Raw genomic sequence first — 17,495 nt, forward strand, 5'->3', positions numbered from 1 at the left:
GTGCTAGTGAATAGTAACAATTTAACCGCTAATTACGGTGTCAAACAAAGCCAGTTTATAAAACCAACTTCAGAACTCCCGCGCTAGTGACCCTGAAGAATCTATCAAAACCTTTGACCATGCGATTAGAGAATAGTTACTGTAGCATCACTGTATCTACTCATTGATTAATTACCATTATTAGATTCGTCGCGAAAAGTTACACCTATCTCTAAAAAAGTTTTACAAATAGACTTCATTTAGTACTTCATGCATGCGAGATTCTTTTTTCAAAAAGCGTGCTAATTTTGAAAAATACCAAACAAGGCCAACGTGAACCAAACGAGGCCAAGATGGCATGGCCCATTTCAATTCACTCTGTTCTGCTGGCTGCGGCTGGTGGCTGGTGCTGGTTTATTGTGAGAGAAAATTACTGCTGGCTGGTGGCTAGTGTTTTTAGTGTGAGAAAAAAATATTGTTTGTTGGCTGAAAAAGCAGCCAGCAAAACAGAGTGATTATGACATGGCCACCACGCGCCTGTAGTTTGTGGAAACAACGATGGCCTCTCTGCAAAAAACAGCGCTCCTTTTTTATATTTGGCCTTTCCCCTCCCTCTCGTTTCTGTCTCGCGCACCCAACAGCGAACACTTCCCCACGAAATCCTGCAACAGCCGGTACCTCTGTTCACCCCCGTCAATCTCCGGCGAAGGTAATTATCGCCATTCTCCCCGTTATTTTGCATTACGGAGTTGCTAATCCCTCAAGTTTGACACCAGTATCTGTTCCGAGCCCAGACGATTCCTCACGCCCCGCGTTAGTTACCACTGTGTGTTCTGATTTGGGGGTTCTGGATCTCCTCCTGCCTGTTTAGCCAAATCCCCAAATTTCTCTAAGAATAGGCGCTAGAATCTCTGTTCTTTGTTGGCTGAATCGAGTATGTAATTCCAATATGTGCCTAGCTATTCTTATCCCACGCCAATGTTGTTGCTGCCATTTCGCGTTCACGCTTTGCCGGCGAATTATCAAATTATGCCTTTGATTCGAGTATTGGCTGGGCAGTTGGTTCCTGATGGATATTACCAATTACCAAACGCAATCACTTTCTGTGCTTCTATAAAAGTTTCAAATCCGTCCGGGCTCTTGCTGTTGCGCTGAATATTAGTTCTGTTTGGTCCCCAGTTTGTTCCTCACATGCTCGTACTGTTTCCGACAAATCAGTACCCGTTACCTTTCTAACACCAGAAGTTTCGTCTTTTGCTGCAGTTGGAGATCTTTAAGCTAAAATTCCTTCCAATCTGAATCCAAATACATTCCACCGGAACGGAATATCCAGGACCAAGGGTTCTTTTAAGCTTTTATCTGCTTCAGTTCTTTAGAAAAATCTAGAAGTAGTAAGCACCTTACTTTTCAGTTTTAGGGTGTGTTTAGTTCGCGAAAAGTTTGCGAAAAAGTTGCTGTAGCACGTTTCGACTTTATTTGCAACTATTGTCCAACCATGGAGTAATTAGTCTCAAAAGATTCGTCTCGTCATTTACAACCAAACTGTGCAATTAGTTATATTTTTTAACTACATTTAATACTCCATGCATGTATCGTAAGATTCGATGTGATGTGCGTCAGTGAAAAATTTTGGGAACTTTTTGCGGAACTAAACACAGCCTTACATGCTTACATTTGTTGTGCTGCTGGGAGCCCAAGATTCCTCCAATGTAGGTCCAATAGTTTTAGCTATAAGCTATCTATTGAATTTATAAGTATCAGTTTGACTTAGCCTGAACTTTGTACTGTTATTCTTTTACAAGGGTACAGTTATTTGTTCACACAACATTCTTTCTGATTTCTCATTATCATTTTTTTCCGTGTGTATGCAGTACTAACCACACCTGCAATGGCGGGTTACCAAACTAGCCTTGTGGCTGAGCCACAGTTGCTGAACAACGAGATCATCACTCAGAAGGCCACTAATAAATTTGTTTCTTACACCGCCACAAAAGACAAATCCATTGGCTACTTGGATGTGTTTGTACATCAGGCACGCGATATCCACAATGTTTGTATCTACCACAAGCAGGATGTGTATGCAAAGCTGTGCCTTACAAGCAACCCAGATGTTTCATGCTCAACCAAGGTAATTAACAGTGCTGGGTGCAACCCAGTATTCGAAGAAAGCCTACGGCTTGACGTGCAGACTGTGGACGCTTCACTCAAATGTGAGATATGGATGTTAAGCAGAGTGAGGAACTACCTTGAGGACCAGCTCCTTGGCTTTGCCCTTGTTCCTCTGGCAGACATCGTAATGGGTAATGGGAAGCTGGTCCAGGAGTTCTCCCTGACATCCACTGAGCTGTTCCACACACCTGCTGGTTTTGTGCAGCTGTCCTTGTCATATGCTGGTTGTTCCCCAGATGTCATCCTCATCTCATCACCCGATAAATCAGTGTCAAGAGTGGCCGATTCTGGAAATGATTGTGCAGTTCCTTCTCAGCTTGAAAAGATCGAGTTCCCAGACCTAAATGTTGTGAAGGAGGATGAGGTTATGGTCTCCAAGTATCTCGAGATGGGGTCTTTGGATTCTGAGAACCCTATAAAAACTGAGAATGGCAAGTTGCTGCTTTCTGGAAATGATAACGATATTCCTTCTGAATTTGGGAAGGTCGACTTACCAGACTCCGAGAACCCTGTAAAAGCCGAGAATGGCAAGTTACTGCAGTTCGGTGCAGCTGTGCCTGGTACTGCAATGTGTGGAGATAAGCTGGAGGAACATCAGGATGAAAGCCCTCTAAGTTGTGTCTCAACCACAGGTTCCTCCACTGCCCTTTCTGCAACACGACAATCAGTTTCTGAGCCAAGTTCTGAACCTTCAGAGACCACTGTTGAGGCATCTCCAAGACAAAGACAGAAGGAGAAAAGCCAAGATGTTACTGATGGTGAGGCTGATTCTTCTGAAGCACCACCCAGGGATGAAGTTGTCAAGCCTATGATCAGCATTAATCTTCAGCCAGAGCAGTCAGTTGTCCAACAGGACATAGTTGACATGTACATGAAGAGCATGCAACAGTTCACAGAATCTCTTGCAAAAATGAAGCTTCCGTTGGATGTTGAGAATAGTAGTCTCTCAAATGATGTCTCTGACTCCAGTACAATTGAGAAGCCACCCCCATCCCCATCATCATCCGTGTCAAAGGGTTCTAGGGTCTTTTATGGAAGCAGGGCCTTCTTCTAAGTTTCTTATGCGAAGTAGCGCTAGCTCATCTCCTATATATATGGTTCAGGTTTGTTAGGTATTGGCTAGCATGTATTGACATACTTTTCTGTCGCCACAATATACTGCTAGGACTCACTCTTGGTATTGTTCATAGTGTTGTGCTTTGTTAAAAAAGAACAATAATTTCAGAATAATGTCCTCTCAGAGTTGTAGATTGATCCTATGTACTAATATGTGTCGATGAATATAGTAATGATAATGAAATCAGTTCTGCCCTCGAGTTTGTCTGGAAGGATGCATAATTGAATCCATTTCAGAAGGTCATTTTGGCTTGCCTGTGTTTATCAATTATCATAATCTCTTCTAGCTAATTCCAGGTCTTTATAGGCTCGTCAGTTTTATCTTGTCAGGTCTTTATATGCTGCTTCTCAGAAATTGGTTGAGGCACGACCATAGCAGAGCAGCAATGCACTGGCATACCAATCATTCTATTTCCATCAAGAAACCTGACGCTGTCTGATGAATTGGTGTTGCTAATATGGAAGCGGGAAGCCTCGAGCATTTCCCTGTCATTTTACATTGGAACTTTGAACAGACGATGCTAAGTGAATACTGATTACTCCTACTTGATATCATCACAATTCCTCCCTCCATTTCAAATTATAGATCGTTTACCATTTTTAGGTGCATACTCTTTAATATACACTTAGATATACACTATGTCTAGATACATAAGAAAAATTATGCATCTAGAAATATCAAAACAACCTATAATTTCACGGGACGATGTTCAGTTGCATGGCATTCATAATTTCACGGTCACGTCGATTTGGTAGATCGCCACGACCTTCTTGGGGAACTGCTTCCGATTTGATTCCTTTTACTCTACTATGGTTTATGTTTTTACATGTTATTGTTCCGGTCTCTCTGGAAGCAAAGTTCTGGTTTAAACATGTAGCTCTGGGTGGTTTAAACATGGAGCTTACCTTTTCAGTTGTGGCCTTGTGTGGTCTTGGGGTTTCTTGGGCCACATTTATATGGGCCGGCCCAATGGTGGACTTGTACTTAATTTGGACCCAACGAGCGACGACCCGTGTCCCTTTCTTCTTCCACCTTTCGCCTCCGGCCTCCGCCCGTCCACCTTTCGGGAGGAAAGCGGGGCTCCACCCGCATCCGTCGAATCACAAACCTCGATAGGGTCTCGGACATCGTAGCCATGGCCGACGCGGCGCAGTCCATCCCGGCCGCGATCGCTTCCCTCCAGAACTACTCCACGGCCCTCTCCGCCTTCACCGCCGCGTGGCGCGCCGTCGAGTCCCACGCCGCCGGCCTCGACTCCACCCTCGCCGCCCGCCTCGCCGGCTTCTCGGAGCTCGAAATAATATGCTCCGCGATGGACGGCGCCGGGCTTCGCGCGCACCTCACCGAGCACAGGGACGAGCTCAAGGAGCCCGCGCGCGCCCTCGACGCCGCGCTCCTGGTGGCGCCCGATCCGGGGCTTCTGGTCCTCTCCGCGGCCGCGGGTTTCTGCCGCGCCCCGCCGGAGGTGGTCAAGAGCGATGGGGACATCAAGGTGTCCTGCCGCCTGCTCATCGGCCTGCTCGACCGGCTACGCGCGATTGGAGTGAAGCCGTCGCCGGAGGCGCGCGACGAGGCCAGAGCTGTCGCGGCGGACTGGAAACGAGGCAAGCGTATCGGGCCGGAGGCGATGTTTAAGCAGGAGACGTTCGCATTCCTGCTTCTCGTGGGGGTGTTTGGGCTGGTTGAAGATGTGGGCGGCGCCGGCGAGGTGCTAGATCTCATCGTGTTGATCGCCAGCCGGGAGCGCGCCGTCGATGCGTTCGTTGGCCTTGGGCTCGACCTCGACCAGCATATGCCTGGTAAGTACATTTTCTTTGTGTACGATAATTTGTTGGTTTCGTTGTGTTCTATGGACTATGGAATGCTAGCATTATTGTTGTTGTGTGCTGAATTGTCCAACTAAGTTGGCTAGCCACTCATCTGGCCTGCGGATTCAGGATGATGCTTGTAGCGGTAGTTGGTTTACATGTTATTTGCAGTGATCCATGCCATGCCATCGTGTTTTGTGTTAGAATGCTTACGTTTTAGGGCCTGTTTAGGAGTGCTATCCTCCTGTATTTTCACCTTAAAGAGCTGGCATGGAGAGTGTTTGGTTGGCCGGTTGGTTCCCTGCCCAGACAATGAAAGTGAGCCTAGGCATATAGCCTGTGCTTCCCCTGATTGACACAGATGCGGGCGTCACTTGTCCAACTCGGTTGCGACTTGCAAGTACTAGATTTGGCAGATTGTTTGGGGACACGCCAAATTCCACTTGAATCTGACATGGTCATGGTATTTGGTGCTATTACTTAAAATTGACCAACTCAATGGTCAGGATATTTGGCACCCTTTAGTTCTGTATAATTCCTAAGCTAACTCATTGATGCTTCAGTCAATTCAAATCAGACTTCACTACATTTGCTAATTAATCCAACTTGTTATTTCTGTACTCAAATTCGCACCATTCTGATAATTAACCTCTATATGATGCTGTTCCTTCTTCCTAGTTATGTCGTTATCCATTTTGAAAGAAAGTTATGTCGTTATCTTATCAGTATGTGAGTATGCTTGGTCATATGCTGCCAAATTATTGTTGCTCTTCTTATGTTCTCATATATCTTGTTGGCAATTGTATTTCTTCACCTGTTCGGTAGATGCACTGTTCTTTATGGAATCCTTTAAGCTGTGTCTTAACAGTGTGTGCTTCTCTATAAATGTGTTGTTTCTTTCTATCATTTTCTCTTGCTTTATAAATTGAATCTTTTTTATTTGTAGTTTAGGAAGATTTTTGGATTCTAATCAGGAGGCATTGAATGTCTTTGACAGCTCTGCTTGACATCAAACATGCTCTTGAGTGGTTTTAAAGAAATGCCGCCAACTAGATTTAATCATAGGCATGTTTCATGTATTTATTCATATAATACACTATAGTCTATTCGTCAGCCTTCCAGGGACAGCTCTGTGTTTGTTGTTATAAAAAATCATGTCAGTAATGTTGTTTCCTGTTCCAGTTTCAATGTTTGTAACAGTTCTTAGGTGAAAAAATTGACCTTGAAATGAAACTTTTCTTTGTACCAGTTCTCATTGAGAAAATGAAACAGAAAAGTAAACAGCTTGAGGCGGTCAAATTCATTCAAGCTCTTAATGTAGTGCACAAGTATCCTTTGAATCCTGTTCTGAAGTCATACATTAGTGCTGCTGCATTAGCTGGGAAGATGATCCGCATCAGGGGAGATGGTCCTGGCTCTCAGGTACATGTCTGCTCCAGTAATGTTTGTTATGAACATTTTACGCCAAAGTTGTACGTCAGTTCTTATTTCTGAAACTATCTTGGACTTTGGCAGAATGCAGCTGATGAAAAAGAGCGCACGCTGCTCAGAATATTGCAGAAGTTCATTAAAGAACATAAGCTAGAAGAACTGCCTATTTTTGAAGAAGCCAACAAGCGGGTGGCACAGTTAGAGCAGCAAAGTGCAGAGAGAAAGAGAGCTGCTGCCGCAGCGGTGGCAGCTGCTCAACAAGTTAGCAAGAACATTGAGCAGCAGCAAAAGATACAGCAGCTGATGCAGCCTGCTAAGAGATCAAAGGTAGACAATGTGGCGCTAGGTTCTTCAGGCCAGAATGTCCATTCAGCTGGAACTCCTAGTCAACAATTTACCCCAAGGCAGAGCATCCATACTGCTGTGGCACCAAATCAGTATCAAACTGTTTTAAACCCGAATATACTACCTGCGATCACTCAGATTTCACAAGTAGTTACTGGGAATCATGGTCCAGTTGGCATCCAAAGTCAGGTCCCTGTTGCGCCTGCTGTTCCGACTCAATACGGTGGCTTGGCAGGTTATGAAGCAATGTCCTCCAGGCCATATAGGTCCAGCACTTTTGCTCCTGGACCAAGTGCTTTGAATGTTCCAAGTGGGCGTGCGTCGTCAAGGTCAAGGCTCTATTCTGGAGATCCCCTCGCGGCTGTCTCCCGATCATCAGGCAAGAAGGGTTCATCTTATAACTATTCCTTGTCCAATATGTCAACTTATGATCCTAAATGAAGAGGATTCGGCTAACATTGGAACTTTGGGCTCCAGAATGAGCTCTGGCCCCTTTGTAAATGCTAAATTGTATATATAATCTTCAAATTCAAACATCTTCTTGTGTTACACGGGAATGGTTGTTTCACCAGTTAGCATTTTGTGGGACTATTTTTTTCTGCCAAAATATTGTTGCTGCTTTTCACGGTGACATCTATCTATCCTATAAAATAGGAGAAACAATCGAGTGATATGATTAATTGTGATCTGTTCGTTTTGTTAACATACTTATGGATCTGTTCGTTTTGTTAACATACTTATGGGTTCCATGTCACAATCCTCACTATATATTGCATTCTTTGTTAGGCCGGCGAATAGTTTGTTACTTTTCACCCCCAATGCGCCCATCCCCATTGCTTGCCATGATTTGCACATTGATTGTTGCTTAAACTGTTTGTTTTAACCAGCTGTAACGTGGTCCTGAAGCATGTACAAAAATGTTTCTTTCTTAAAAAAACAAACAAACTGTGTTATGTTTCATTGTTTTGAACGTGCAAACTGCAAAGCTAAGAAGGCTGCATGCACAATAGGACTTCCTCATTTCATACCTCTCCATAGCGAATCAAGCCTACAGAAACAGTCAGTAACCGTGCACATTGCACGGGGATACAAGCAAAACAAACCAAAATATGGACCTCACCAACCCAACAGACGGCTACACGAACACGCACTACTACAAATGACACAAAACGCCGCTTGGCCTACATGACATGACATACTTGAAGAACAATCACTACAGATCGAACAACATCTCCGCTAGTATAGCGTGCGGTGGCTGCCTAGGTGCCTGTGGTTCAGCTTGCCGACGGCCCTCATCACCCCCCGCGCGTGCATCTCGCGCTGGACCGCCATTGGGAGCCCCTCGATCCGCCGCGCCAGCAACCTCGCCTCCTGCGGGAAGTGCTGCATCGCATGCCACCAGTCAACCACAAGTCAGAGACAAACAAGTTATATCAATGGAGAATCAGATCTAATCAGTTGACGTGGCAGGTAACGAGCGAGGGCTCACGTTCTTGGCGTCGTCGAGCAGCTTGGAGACGACGTAGTTGGAGTAGCTGCCCCGCACCAGATCGGCGAGCTCGTTGCCTCGGAGGCTCATGAACGCGGCGAGCAGGCGCTGCAGCGGCACCGGCGTGCGCGCGAGGAGGAAGGAGGCCTCCACCACGTAGCTCCCGAACCGGTCCAGGGACAGGCTGGCCACGTCCGCCGCCACGCGGTCGGCGATGGCCACCTGGAGGAGCTCGCTGCCGCACTCGATGGCGCGCTGCAGGAAGTAGTTGCTGTACTGGCCCATGGCGATCTCGACGGTGCGGTTCAGGATGATGTTCTCGAGGGCCCGGAGCTCGCCGTTCCTCGCGTACACCAGGCATTGTGCCAGGCACCTCGACCCGAACGACGAGAAGAGCAGCTCGTCGACGATGAAGGTGGCGAACTGGATTATGACCTGGAAGAAACCAAGTGAATAATCATCAGCAGAAGAGGAGTCGGCAAAATGACGTCAGGTCAGAATTAACAGCAAGTATGGCATGTTCATACCTTGCTGTCCTCGTAAGACATCTTGGTGAAGCAGTACTGAAGCAGCTCCCCGCCATTGCACTGTTCCATGAGGCGTTCACGGATGAGCCAGCAGATGAGCAGCACGAGCAGCTGGGGGTGAGGCACCAGGGCCCTGGCGAGCTCCTTCACAACAGTTGCCAACCTGCGCCGTGTAATGTAAAAGGAATTATTGTCTGAGCATTTGCGATTTCTTCTCAGTTTCGATTCGAGTATCTATCTACTCAAGCGATCATGCCAGCCAAATTAAAGGAGGCAGTACCAATTTTTTCGCAAAATTGATTGAGGGATCTTTTTTTAGAGGAGGTACAATTTCAAAGATTGATCAGAAAGGAAAGGCCAGGCTCGATTATTTTCCCAGAAGGGGAACGTACCCGTAATTGTGCTTGGCAACGCCCATCAGAAAGCCATTGCCCTTGTACAGGGCCTGGATGATGTGCTGGAGCTCGTCGGGCCGCCCCGCGCAGGCGCGAACCAGCGCGAGGAAAACGGCCTGCCTCTCGCTGGTTCCCGTGACGCTGAGCACGTCGCTCCTGACCCTGGCGAGCACGCTCCGGCGCACCTGCTCGTCGCCCTCCCGGAGCAGGCGGTCCACGTGGGCCGCCGTCTCAGGGAACCTCAGGAGGTCGGGATCCATCGGGCGGCGGTGCAGGCGCGAGCGGACCTGCTCCAGCGTCGGGTAGTAGTAGCGGGCAGGCGTGGGGATCCAGGGTTGGTAGTCCACCGGGTTAGCGCTCAGCGTGCTCTGGAAAGCGGAGGCGTACGGGTTGAGGCTGGAGCAGGAGTCGCTGGCGAGGTGAGGGGCGCTGGGCACAAGCTGGAAGTGGGCGGCGCTGGGGCTCGGCGTCGACGACGGGTGCGACGACTCCGAAGGGTGGGGCGCGGCGACGCCAGCGACCGGCTTATTCGGCGTCGACGGCGGGGCGGGTGCGGCGTTGAGGCGCGGGCTGTGCGCGCCGAAGTGAGAGTTGTAGAAGCCGCCGGCGCTGCAGGAGGCGTAGGGCGGGACGTAGCCGGCGCCCTCCGAGCTCTCGCCCACGACGTAGTTCGGCGGCAGCGGGAGATAGTAATGCCCCGCCTCCGCCTGGAGCTGCATCTGAATTCCGGCCCTCGCGGCCGGCACGGGCACCACCTGCTGCTCCCGCGGCGAGGGGTCGTCGCCGAGCCGCATCACACGGAAGTAGGCGCCGAGCTCGGCGGCGGGGTCCATCCGGGCGGCGGCGGCGCTCTGATGATTCCCGTCCATGGCGATCTCGGGGGGCGTCGAGGCTCAAACCAGATGGATTGCGTTGCGACTTGTGAATCTGCCGTTGAGGATTTTGCGGGCTGCGGGCGCATTTATATAATGCGGGTTCTCGGAACGGACGGGTTCACGGGACGCCGAGCGTTCGGCCGGGTCGGGTCGGATTCCAGCACCGAGTCCTACCGGATTACGAGCAGAACAAACCGTCGGCTAGCTCTTCCGGCTGCCGGCTGCCGCTGCCTGGAGAGCACCTGCCGTGCGGACGTGTAACAACCGGATACTCCGGCCATTGTCCCGGATACTTCGGGCGTGGAGTTTTTATTTCTATAATTTGATCATCTAAACCTCATAATCATTTAAATAGAAAATATCACTCTCTCTATCCCTCACTCTCACTCTCACTCTCTCTTTACCTCTCTCTCACCTCCCTCACGAGCTCTCCCTCTACCCTAAGCTCTAGATTCCGAAATCTTTCATTTCAACTTGATTCCAAGGCCAAGGGAGCTTCACTCGGTGCGGGGATCATCTTCTACAAGTATTCCACCTTGGGGCGACATCGTATTCGAGTTTTCTTGCAAGAGAAACTAGCTCAAGGTACTAGAAGATAGGGCTCGCCGATTTTGTTGTTTTAGGATGTTCTAGGTGATTTCCTTTGGTCAATCATCTCTATATGCACCCTTCAACTAGGATTTAAGAGGGTTTCAAATTTGGTGAGGTGGTTTTGCCAAAAATCAAGATTTCAGTTTTTGGGGCGAAAATGCTGTCAAGCCCGGAGACTCCGGGTATAAGCCCGGATACTCCGGGTTTTGAACACTCCGGGCGAAACTCCGGGTATAAGCCCGGATACTCCGGGTTTGGGATACTCCGGGGGAAACTCCGGGTATAGGCCCGGAAACTCCGGACTTCGGAGTCCGGATACTCCGGATATGAATCCGGATATTCCGGGTTTTATTAGAACTGTTGGATGTAGAATTGGGTAAATTTGAAGTGTTTCTACTTGGACATTTCAAAGATTGTTGTTGCATATCGTATTTGCATACATTATCATGTCATGTGCATACGTGTAGACGCCGCCGCCGAAGGAATCGTATATGAAGTGATCGCGGAGGCGAAAGAGCACCCGGAGCAAGTCCAACAGGGGGTTCGCAAGGATCCGGCCCAAGGCCTGTCTGCCCCTAGCTCTGAGCAGCAGCCCGAAGGCAAGCTCCGGTGCACATCCTATTAATTTAAATTATGACACCTAGATATGTATTTATTACTTGTGCATTATGTTTAGGAGTTGTTTGAAACCCTAGTTGCATGAACCCTAGGTTCTCTTGAGTTGTACTAGTATGTATATGACGATAGAAATACTATGCTAGATAGGGTTCGGTAGAAATCGAGTAATTCTTGGTTACTCGCGAGATATAGGATAGTTTATATTTCCAGATATGAGTTACTAAATATGGATGAAAGTCTTGGAGTGAAAGAAAAAATAGAATCTGAGACCGGGCGGGAGAGGTGTAGTTCTGCCTGTGTCGGTTAAGGACCGAGCCGTTGTTGGCCCTGCTGATCATGTTTGAACTGTACTAACCGCATGCCGGGAGTAGGAGGTAGTCGAAACCGGTAAGCCTAATACTGCCTCGCTTCGAAAGTACAGAACTTCATCACCACCCCTTAGGGCGAGTCGAGTAGTCGCGGAGAAATGGGATGCATATGTTTACTTTTGGTGGTCTCTCATTGAGCTCGGCTGACTATATGAAGGTGGGGCGGTTCTGTAGTTCGAGGCGGGGAGGAGAAGGGTTGGTGCGTGAGGTCCGACGGGGCATACGCGTGCCGTGTTGGTTAGGTTCACCTTGCAAGGTTAAATCGAATCGATTCGCCGTCAGTCGCTCTCGGATATGAGCACCTTGATCACTGCGTCGCAGCGTAGTGTTGTGAAGGAAAAATGGTTATACCATGTTGATGAACATATGAATTGTTATTTATTGTTCCACTATATTTGCTCTAGATTTGGTTATGCAAATATTAGAATAGGTTAATTTATATAGAACTTGGACTAAAAATAAGGAAAGTGAGGAATTACTTAGTCGCTGTTTTCTGCAAGCTAACCACCAGCCAAAAGACTTGCATGTCTAGATATGTGGGCTAAGTTATACCCACTTGTCGGGTAAGCCTTGCTGAGTATTAGTATACTCAGGGTTTGTTGCCACAATTATTTCAGGACACGCAGACGTAGACTTCTGTCCCTGCTGCGTCAAGTTCATCCGCCGGGATGCAGAGGGATGTGAGGTTGTGGAGCCAGACGTTTAGATATGGATCTCCATAGGGCATACTTTTGATAGTTGTAGGCCACTTTCCTCTAGTTGAACCCGGGTTTCAGTAATGCAAGGTTGTAAATTATGTATTTATTCAAACGTGGTTTGTAAAACTTAAGGTAAGGTCTTGTGTATATGTGTTGTATTTTCAAATATGCGTCATGCTTGTACCATCTGCGCCCACCTTCGCATGGGACTATCGGTGATATTTCGATCGGGACGTGGGTTGAGAAAGGATCGCCAAATTAAACCGTTAAGCTAATGCGCCCGATGTGTTCAAATGACGGCCATTACGCTAATTAGAGTTTTAATTTGGCGGTTCCGTCACAGGACGTCTCGTCCATGTCCTGGTCCACCCCCACCACCTCCAAGGTCCGCCGTGCCAGAGCCATCGTCCTCGTCCACCGGCAGCTCCCAGAGGACGCGACGTACTCGAGTTTACGGTTTGCGACGCCCATCACTAACTGATGTGATCACTAACTGCTGTGATCAGTGGTGGATTCAGGATAATTATTAGGGGAGATTTTCTTCTAACTCTAAACAACTTTAGCCTCTCCTCATAGTGTATTCATATCAAAAAATTATAAAAGAAGTTTAAAAGAGGTTTCATGGTTCCAGCGGCGGTAGGAGAGGCTGGAGCACTCCAAATCCACCGCTTGATTCGACCCCTAGCTGTGATGGAATCATCCACACGGCCCGAGCGACGCCATCCCAGAGCGACACCGTCCCAGGGCGACGCCACGGCCTGGGCGATACTGTGGAGCTCCTCCACTCCCACCTGCCCCACACGCACGACGGCGCGCAGCAGCGCGGCGAACACAGCTGAGCCGTCCCAATGATGAATCTACAAGCGACCGTAACCTTCTCTTGGAGCAATCGATTTTTTTCTTCACCCACGTGCGCGGGTCCCACGGGACTTTATCTCTCCGCCTGCCCTTTCCATTCCACTTCTTTCCCTCTTTCTCTCTCCATCTGGATCCCGCGGCTTTATGGCGATGCTTCTCTTCCTCCTTTTTCCTCTGCTCCATGCGGCCTGAGTGGGAGGCGTGGTGGGGCTGGCGGCGAGAGGCGGCGGCGGCGCCGGCGGGGCTGGCGGCGGGAGGCGCGGCCCCGACCAGATCCACTTATTTATTTATTTTTTTCTTCTTTTCATACAAAAATCTTTAGAAAAAATGTTATCCGAGTTTTTTATTTGGATGTACAATTTTGTTTTTTCAATTTTTTCAGTTTATTTGATAAATTTCTCTCTGTCAAATTTTTTTCTCGTAAAAACTTTTTTTATCTCACCAAATTGTTTCTTGAAATTTTTTCTACCCACCAAATTTTCACTTGAAAAATTATCTGTCTCATAAAAAAGTCTGAACTTTTTTTCTTAGAAAATGACAAAAACAATTCTAAAAACAGAAAAAAAGTTGTGAAAAAATCGACCGTAGGACCCCTCCGCTACGCTACAGTCGACCGTCGACCGTAAAATCCTGAGCCGTGTGGCTCCCCATCACCCACCGTAGGCACATCGCACCAGACCACGTCGAGCACCCAAACACGCAAGTCCTGGCCGTCGTGTATTTTGATCGAGCAATAAGGGATACTCAATCCGAGATATTCGGGATCATCGCAACGGCTGGGTCCCTCGCCGCGGATAATCTCTTTCGCGAAACTCCCCAACTCGGAGTCGCCTGACCTGGTTAGCGAGCGGCGCGGTCCACCGGGCGGAGGCGTACGGGTCGAGGCTGGCCGCTGGCGTTGTGGCCGCATAGGGAGGAGGCGGTGGCGCCGGCGCCGGATTGAGGACCATTGGAGCTGGAGGCTGGAGCTCGGCATCGATGCCCAGTGCGACGCCGAGGAACATGGTTGAAGGATGGCGCTGGCTGGTTCGCGAACGGCAACTTCAGAGGGGCGAAGGGCGCGTACGGGCTCGGGCTGAGGCAGGTGTAGTGACCGTACCACCGGCGGAGAAGGGAGCGGCGGCGCCGGAGCGAGGGTCGCAGGCCCAATTGCTGGAAGGAGTTAGTGCCAGTGGCTGTCGATGGAGTCCGGGATTGGTGGCCGCTGAAACTGGGGGAGGCGCATGTAGCCGTCGAAGGGCGCGCCCGCGACGTCTACACCCTGCGGAGCTGGGGCGGGTTCGGCGGCGGCGGCGGCGGCGGCGGCGGCGGCGGCGGCGGCGTAGGCCGCTCCACCAAGGACCACGGCGGCTGCTGTCGCGACGAGGAATCACTTCCCAGAGAGTATCACGAAGGGGAGCCGGCTTGAAGACCACCGGCTGATGTCTGGCGCAGAAGCTCGGCGTCGACGACGACTGCTCCACCGAGGGGTCGTACGTACTGAAAGTGCCGCTCCACGTGCTCGGCGCCACCGGTGAGTTGGGCACGCCGTAGTGCGAGGCGTTGATGCTGCTAGAGTGAGTATAGATGGCCATTCGGTCCGCCCGGCTCGGCCCTAGCACGAGCCCGGCCTGGCCCGCTCTTAGCCGTGCCGTGTCTGGCCCGGCCCAATATCAAGTCGGGCCGTGCCGTGCCCGCCCACGGGCTCTACCGCAGCCCAAGCACGGGCCCGCGGGCCTGTTTGTGCCGGCCCAGCTCGCTGGAGCCCGGCACTACAGGCCGGGCCGCCCGAAGCCCATAGTTCAAAATACATCTTACCCTACTCTAAATTTAGCAAGCAATTTAAAAAAAAGGTCACAGATCACAGCCAGCCACACACAGAGACACATATAGCAAAATATCACTTAACTGATAAGTGATAATACAATTATAAAGCTGTTTTAACACTTGATCTATGTGATCAAGTGTTGCAGCCTCATTAAAAATCTTCCTAGGTAAAACTCACCCTTGTGAGAAACCCTATGAAGGAAAAAAGAGTACAACCCAACTCTATAATTGTTCAAAATTACATCACATTGTTCAAGTTCAGCATACTCATTAGTACATTACAAACAGAAGATCAAATTGCAAAACACTACTGCTGACTTGGTGATGCTGCAGGAACTTGCCTAGGCCCAGCCTTGCCCCTTGCCTTCACTTCTCATGACTAGCCATTGGCAGGGACAGACCTAGCAAACACAGACAAGAGAAGAATCAATGATCATGATTTATGAAACTGAACAATTCATAATAGCATAATCAAACATGTTCATGTGAACTTGTGAAGTACTTACTCATTTACAGCAGCCTGCTCTTCAGCATTGTCCTTGATGCCAAACTTTAACTCCAAATCTCGCGTCAACTTCTTGACATCATGATGCGCCCTTGCATCAGCAGCTTCCCAGTCCTTGACGCAGGTCAAGTACTCCACATTATGAGGCGCCAAGCGTCGTCGACGCTCCTCGATCATCCTGCCAGTGAGACTAAAGCAAGATTCCAAAAAGACAGTAGAAACTGGAACAGACATAACATCTTTTACTAGTATGGACAGAATGGGATATGTCAGTTTGTGCTCATGCCACCAAATTATTATGTCAAAATCATCATCAAAGCAGGTGACAGTGTCGCTGTCCAAGTAGGAAGCCAACTCTGAAACAAGAGGCACAGATACAACAGGAGAAGATGTAGATGCAATAGCAGGAGAAGAGGAACTTGTACCAACAGCTCCATATATCTTACCCTAAGCATTTTTTTCTTACCAGATGATCCTGATATGTTGGAGGGCCTCTGCAACCTAACTGCATCATACTTGTTTTCATACTTATTATACAGTTTGTACAGTTCAGCTCTTATCTCAGTGAAGTAATTAGAATAATCAACACCAACAGCCTGAGAAAGAAGTTGGAGAACATTATGAAATCCTCTCATCTTGGCCCTTGGATCCAAAACAAAAGCAAAGGAATATAAAAGAGGGATGTTTTGCCAATACTTGAGGAACTTCAGTTTCATAGGAGTCAGAATGCTCATGAGCAAAGGATCAGTCTCTCTGGCATGCAAATGACAAGCAATTTCAAGGATATGATGCAGCATCAGAGGACTAGTTGGATAATAAACACCAAACAAAGCAACAGTTGATTCATAAAAAATTCCAAGAAACTCCATGATTTTCTCAGCAACAGCCCAATGACCTTCACTGAGTAGTGGCTCACCATTAACCAAATCATAATTAGCAGCAATAAAGGTCGAGAAAGTGCCCTTGTATGGTATGAGATGCTTGAGCATGAGATAGGTAGAGTTTCATCTCACATCCATATCCAAACCAAACTTGCGTGGTTTAACCCCCTTAACAATGCAATAGTTATGAAATTCACCAATGCGTTAGTTAGAAGAGTTCAAATAAGATATTGCAGTTCTAAAAGCCTCAAGATAAGACTTGATCCTTTTCAAACCAGATTTGACAATGAGATTTATAATATGACATGCGCATCGCTGGTGCAAGAGTCCACGCAATGCATTGTCATTTTCTCTGTTAACATTGTCAAGTGGTGCAGGATCAGGACCAAGATAACCAACAAACTTAGGAATGAGCTTTGACATAGCTCTGGAATTAGAAGAAGCATTATCAAGGGTCACATCAAAGATTTTATCTGTCAAACCAAACTCATGAACAACAGATTCAACACGTTCAGCAATGTTAACACCATTATGTGAGCAATCAATGAGCCTAAGCCCAATGACTCTCTTCTCTAACTCCCAATCAGCAGAAACAAAATGAGCAACCACAGTAAGATAGTCTTCCTTAGCATTGCCCGACCAAATGTCAGAAGTGAGGCAAACAGATGTAACAGAACGCAAACTATCAATTAGAGAAGTACGACGCTCAAGAAAGTATTTTTTCAAATCTCTAGTAGTGGTCTGTCTAGAGACTCTAGAAAAACAAGGATTGTGAGCACGCTGAATGTACTCCTCAAATGCTTCTTCATAACCAAAACCAAGAGGCAAATCAAGTCTAGAAATCAACCGGCACAGTTCTCTCCGAGCAACATCGGGTTTGTATTGCCAACCAGTGACTGAACCATCACCATTGAACTGGATGCGGGACTGCACTAAAGCAGCATGCTTAGCTTTCTTGACGCATTGCGTCTGGTGACGGAGCAGAGGTCCAGTACCAGAAGCAGATCGAGCAGACAGAACATGATTACAGTGGTG

The 17,495-nt window shown here is 48.2% G+C and overlaps 3 protein-coding genes across 4 annotated transcripts; 2 read left to right on the forward strand and 1 right to left on the reverse strand.

The window, feature by feature from the left end:
- The first annotated feature begins 547 nt into the window (after window positions 1–547).
- Window positions 548–3,462, forward strand: LOC120690441. 2 transcript variants are annotated; one of them, XM_039973085.1, is made up of 3 exons: window positions 554–688; window positions 1,243–1,370; window positions 1,851–3,462. In XM_039973085.1, exon 3 carries the CDS (start codon window positions 1,868–1,870, stop codon window positions 3,200–3,202), a length of 1,335 nt encoding a protein of 444 aa, XP_039829019.1. In that variant the 5' UTR covers window positions 554–688; window positions 1,243–1,370; window positions 1,851–1,867; the 3' UTR covers window positions 3,203–3,462. The 2 variants fall into 2 exon arrangements, with proteins under 2 accessions (XP_039829018.1, XP_039829019.1); XM_039973084.1 differs by lacking the exon at window positions 1,243–1,370 and having other exon boundaries at window positions 548–688.
- Window positions 3,463–4,283: 821 nt separating this feature from the next.
- On the forward strand, window positions 4,284–7,554 carry LOC120692166 (FRIGIDA-like protein 3). The gene is made up of 3 exons (XM_039975403.1): window positions 4,284–5,064; window positions 6,323–6,495; window positions 6,589–7,554. The coding sequence occupies exons 1-3, from the start codon at window positions 4,401–4,403 to the stop codon at window positions 7,288–7,290; spliced, it is 1,539 nt and encodes a 512-aa protein (XP_039831337.1). The 5' UTR covers window positions 4,284–4,400; the 3' UTR covers window positions 7,291–7,554.
- A 531-nt stretch (window positions 7,555–8,085) lies between these two features.
- LOC120689360 lies at window positions 8,086–10,093 on the reverse strand. Its single transcript, XM_039971648.1, has 4 exons — window positions 9,258–10,093; window positions 8,866–9,028; window positions 8,339–8,773; window positions 8,086–8,232 (listed from the first exon to the last, which is right to left on the reverse strand). Exons 1-4 carry the CDS (start codon window positions 10,091–10,093, stop codon window positions 8,086–8,088), a joined length of 1,581 nt encoding a protein of 526 aa, XP_039827582.1.
- Between the last annotated feature and the right edge of the window lie 7,402 nt (window positions 10,094–17,495).

Source organism: Panicum virgatum, chromosome 9N (assembly GCF_016808335.1).
Source record: "Panicum virgatum strain AP13 chromosome 9N, P.virgatum_v5, whole genome shotgun sequence".
Classification (NCBI taxonomy): domain Eukaryota; kingdom Viridiplantae; phylum Streptophyta; class Magnoliopsida; order Poales; family Poaceae; genus Panicum; species Panicum virgatum.